Source organism: Anneissia japonica, unplaced genomic scaffold (genome assembly GCF_011630105.1).
Source record: "Anneissia japonica isolate Jap-2015-1 unplaced genomic scaffold, ASM1163010v1 scaffold108273_len470852_cov203, whole genome shotgun sequence".
Lineage (NCBI taxonomy): Eukaryota > Metazoa > Echinodermata > Crinoidea > Comatulida > Comatulidae > Anneissia > Anneissia japonica.
The window spans coordinates 352152-357667 of record NW_022686840.1 but is presented as its reverse complement, the minus strand read 5'-3'; the positions used below and the strand labels follow the sequence as shown (position 1 = coordinate 357667).

The 5516-nt window shown below is 35.0% G+C and overlaps 1 protein-coding gene across 1 annotated transcript in view; it reads right to left on the bottom strand.

Annotated features, from left to right (window-relative positions):
* Positions 1-236: 236 nt before the first annotated feature.
* The window catches only part of LOC117117755 (F-box/LRR-repeat protein 16-like), a 14012-nt gene continuing 8732 nt past the window's right edge, over positions 237-5516 (bottom strand). Inside the window, exons 2-3 of the mRNA XM_033262176.1 lie at positions 2688-2836; positions 237-2563 (exon numbers count right to left, since the gene is read on the bottom strand). Of these exons, the coding sequence (XP_033118067.1) occupies positions 2409-2563; positions 2688-2836 (304 nt within the window). The 3' untranslated portion in view covers positions 237-2408. The remainder of the gene's footprint in view (positions 2564-2687; positions 2837-5516) is intronic.

The window sequence follows — 5516 nt, the reverse complement described above, 5'->3', positions numbered from 1 at the left end:
TCCCAATGAGCGTTGTTGGCTCTCTTGTTCTATTTATACTCTTTGCTTTTGGCTAGCATTGTACAATGGACCTTTCCGAAGTGTTGATCAAACTTAGCAACTGACCAATCAGAACAATGCCAGGAATACACGCATGTCCCAAAATCACATAAAGTCACAGGTTTAGCAACAATATTCAAGGGGTGCAGATTAGCGAACAGGTCCATTAAAAGGATTGTGCAAGATGACGTCACTTGTAAGATTCATATAATTTTATACGCATCACATATACACATATTCACTGTACATGTTCACGTGTTTGCCCACCAGTGGGTACGACGTGACGTAATTTTTAGGTCCAGTGTTGTAAGTATAGTGGCATTAAGCTTGTCTTACCACGGAATTGTAACGGTCGTTTTGGTCCTAATTCTGCCATCAGCGTTACACATCCATATAATTTCTACTTTTCTCTAAATATTTACAACTATATATAGCCTACATGCAAGCCCATTTATAACATGTAAAAGAGTCATCTGCACCCTCCGGGTAAAAAAGAAAAATTACGCCTCCAACGTCAATTGACAAAACAAGAGGGGAGGAACAGAATAATTCTTACTATGGAGCCCGTTCATAAAGGTAAAAGACACCTAGGGCCTATGTCAGTTTAACTACTCTTGACACTAATTTCAACAAACACAATATTTCTTTGAATTTATATATACATTTGTTACATTGCTTTTAATACGGCTACAAAGTATGCATTTCACTGAGGTCGTTCACACGAAGGCCCTTTCTAGGTTAAAATATTCTAATAAAATAATCGGCTCGTAGGCCTAAATAATGAAACATGCAAACCATAGGGCTATAGCACTATTAATAGAATACAGACGCTGGTATTACACATGTGGTCACTTAGTCTTCGGACCGTTACAGTGTGTTTTTCATATAGTAAAACATATTCTAAAAAAAGATACATTCATACATTTGGAAATGTAAATAATATTATTAAAAAGAAAGACATGGTGAAGAATTATCCATATAGATATATATGACAAGAACATGAATACTGATAACCAGAACCAGCATACAAACGTAGGATTACATAATAATTATACCTTACTTCCCCGTTTTATCCAATTGAATGTGAACATTTTCCATTTCAAAAATCTCAAACGGTAAATGAATACTCACTAGAATAAATAGAAATTATCACTAGTGACATATAATCATATTAATTATCTCATCAAATTCCAGTGTAAAAACATGCGATAATGCTTTAAAAATTGTTTACACTATTTCAATGGATTTTTAAACAGAATCGTATAAAAATAATTAAAAAATAAACCTACTTATTAATTGGTTGCTTTTAACTAAAATAGTTACATTTTATTTTTCCGGTACGGGCTATAATAGTAGTTTGATGAAGATTCGTCTATCCATGATGTCAATTATATATAATTTTAAACTTTGAACACTGGATGATAATAATGTTTAAAAATGGGAATTATCCCTAAAACAACTGGTTGAATTTTGAATTTTTCAGGATATACAATTCCATGTAGCTTTTAGAAATAACATTGACATTAAAGGTTTACATACAAAAACACACACAAAATGTCTCTAAAGGAGCGGTTGTTATTAATATGCAAACAGAATTGTTAAGAACAATTTCAATATCTTACAATAACTATAATCTACGAAAGACATTGTTTGAATTATCGATGCTTAACTGAGATACGTTTGGTCTTAGTATCATTTCAAGTTATTTTAATAAACTGTCGAATTTTAGGTAAATAGGATTCAAACTCAGGAACGGATTTCATCCAACAATTAGCAATACTCACAGTTAATTTCTTTAACTTCTTGATGTACTCTTTGAAGAAACTACAGTTTAACGTAATTTTATTTGTCGTATGATTTAAAAAAACGTTTGTTTTACGAGAAAAAAATATTGAATACGCTGAGCACTTATGGCACATTTAGATACTAATCTAGGCCTATTATCCTTAAAAATCTACACAGATTTCCAAATCTAACATTGCACGATAGCATTGATTAGTAAGTAAGGTCATGTATTCTGCTTTCTGGCACACGCTTTATCATTTCGTCTGCTTAATGGAGCATAATGTGGCGTGAGTCGTTTTGCACTAAGCATCTTTTGAATAGAGTACACGATACTTCAACATCGTGTTGTCACTAGCATACGAGGTGTCATGCCAAGTGTGCAATAGCGTTTACTTCTGTCTACTGCATACGATAAGACGTGTCGTGTACTTAACAGGACAGTGAGATACGTCGTATCGTCTGCCACAACCGATATGGCATGTTGTGCCTTCTGCTCCTTTTGTTGCGTGTCTGCTCACAAGCGTACATTTATGAAGTCGTGTCGTCTGCTTATACGTCGCTCTTTTACTATCTAATCTGTTTCTTCAGAGTGGGTGAACTAGTGTACACTTCGGTAGATTATCGGTAAAGTACTGCAGCAGTTCGGCTGTAGCACCTTGGCAATTGGTCAATTCTAACTCCTCTAAATCTGTCAACTGTGCTAATCCAGATAGTCCAGCGGCAGTAAGCAAAGGACATCCTGAATTAGAAAAGAAAAATGTTTAAAATGAATATTGTTTCAACAGTCTCATCGTGAAAATTTTACCGCATTTGTTTTATCTGAAGAATGGTGATATATAACACAAATATACTAAAAAACATACCGGCTACAGAAAGTATTCTTAGACTTTGCATATTATACAAATGCTGTAGACCAAAATCTTTGACTTGAGAGCACCAGCGTAAGTATAGCGCCACCAAACAGTTTAATGCCGACAGGTAGCCCATTCCAGTATCAGTGATTCGTACACATCTGTAACAAAACATAACGTACACTTTCTTAGAGAATTCAAACTTAGATTGATAACGATATCAGCTTAATTGAACAATAAAATGGGGGGCCACGAGAAAAAAGGTAGAGGAGACAGCCGATACAAATATCAAAAATAATGTCAAATATCTACCCTCTATAAATGGCGAAATGATGCGTTGATTGGTAGGAGTGGTAGGCCTACCATCGACTTGGAGGACTTTTTAATTCCGAATGTATCACAACATTAGACATTTTAAATGTGCCAAATGTCTGTTGCACTCTCAATTTACTGTGGTAAACGTAAACAACTTGTCATCCGGGCACTCAAAGATACACATGGGACTGTTATACAACCTAAATACATTCATCCTTGACGTCACAATGGCAATCCAATTTAAATGTTTTAATCAACTTTAGAATGAAATTCCGAAATCAATGGTGTCGTCTCAAATTTTATTGCCATTTCTGCTTTTATAGTTTGTCAATAGTGATATTCTTTATTATTTTTTTGTTTATTATATGATTTTTGTACTTGTTCTTCAAAACGTTAACATTAATTGTGCAACTTTGTCTTTTTACTAGTATGTCAAGATTAGCACAGCAGTGACCTACCCCTATAAGTACAAAACTAGCACATGCAGTTGAGATCATACGGTTACCAAAACAATACAAGAAGGCTTCATGAATATATTTTAGAACCTCTGATGCTCTGACCTATGTTTGCCTCCATCGGGATTTGAACCTAAGACTTTCCGATAAAACTTAGGGCAACTTAGTTGGTGTGGCACTGCTCTATTTGATTTTCAAAAGTTCTGTCTTAAGGTATTGCGGGATACACAATTAGTAATAGTTAAATCATGATAGTAACTTCGGTATGACGAACAACTCCATCAGTGATATATAAATCCTCTTGCAACTGATTACAAACTGTTTAGTACGAACTAGCAGCGTTTGTGCGAGTTTTTTTCATGAGTTTTTTGCGAGTACTAACGTGATCGTATGAGTTGCGGTGGTAGCGCCAGATCTTCCCCGACAGGTGTTTAGTACCCCCGACAGGGGAGCCTCTTAACTTGCATAGTTTTCTATCAAATTATCCTTTTTAAATAAGGGATATGGCCTACCATAATCAACACATTTTTTTTTCCCGACGGGGGGTACCAGGCTTCCCCGACGGGGGGGAGGATCTTGGACCCCCTTGTCGGGAAGCTTGGACCCCTCGTCGAGGAATTCCTGGCGCCGCCCCTGGTGCTACGCAGCAAATCTAATCTTCATGGACATGTCTTTTTGAAACCTATTCATTGATACACTGTGTTAACAACTATACCATGGGCCTATATCTGGCAAGAACATGGCTGCCGTATTTGCAGATTAATCACTAATTCCATTAAGCTGTACCGAAAATGTCATTGCTATGGAAACTGCTAATGTGATTCTCTTGTTTGCCATTTAAAGGTAGCATTCGCTTCAACTACTGTATCACCTTTTCATCAATCTTATACGTCCGTTAGATTCCAAGATTAGATTAATTATCTAATTAAATAATTGTCCTCATTAGTTGTGATTAGTTTCTTCTAAGCAAAAACAATTATTAAATCTATGCCATGCATCGCTACATTGTATCGACAGACCTCGAAAGAAATGAATTACTGTACACAAGTTTCCAAGAAACGGATTTAATTTGGAAATTGGATAAATTGTGAACATAATTTTAATTGTGAAAGTATACAACGTAATAATCAACATGTAAATCCACACTTTCCACAACTATCGTGTAATAATAGTAAAAACAAGTAAATCAGTATTAAAGGTTATCATTCACAAAGTTTATCATTAAAACGCTTCTCTCTTGCATAAAGTTACTGTAGTGAAATTAATATGGGAAGACTACAAATGTGTTAAGAATCTGAATAACACGTGAACTTTGCTTCGGTACTGTTGATTTATCTTTCATTTTTTCCTTTCCTGTGTTTTAATCATACTTTCAGGTGAGACAAAAACATCCTGTATGAATTGGTGTACAAATCAAAAGAACCAACAAGTTTACGAAAAAAACACACCATCAATCACTTTCTCTTTAAAAGAGGACACTATACCATCCTAAAATAGCTTCCTCGTGAATATTGTCGAAGCCTTTTTTTTTATTTCCTCACATCCATTGGCAGGTACACTCGCCACTTACAGGATGGGAATAATGCTTTATAAACTAAGCTTCTTTTATGATGCTTAGGGAGTGAAGTTGTTTTTTCAATAGTTAGAAAAATTCTTGCCGTGACAGGAATTGAACCCAGGATCCTGGGATCAGAAGGCAATCACCTTAACCACTGAGCTATTCAACTCCACTCCTGCTGCCTTATCCAGACTATCACATGTGATAGATATGATCATAATGACATCCCATCATGACTATAGGCACATCTTGACTATATATGGGCATACAGCAGGTTAAAAAAGTAAATTGTATAGTGTGGACAGAGCTTTATTTAAAGCCCCATTCATGGCAAAATTTCATTTTGTTAAGAAAAATCTAATTTTTGTATAATGTTATAAAGATTTATAAATATAATACGGAATTGCTAGTTTAACGGAATTTAGACATTCCTAAGAATGAAAAAAAAATGTGAAATAAGACTGAAATTTGATTTTTTGTGTTCCACACAAAAAATAAATGCGGATGAATTTT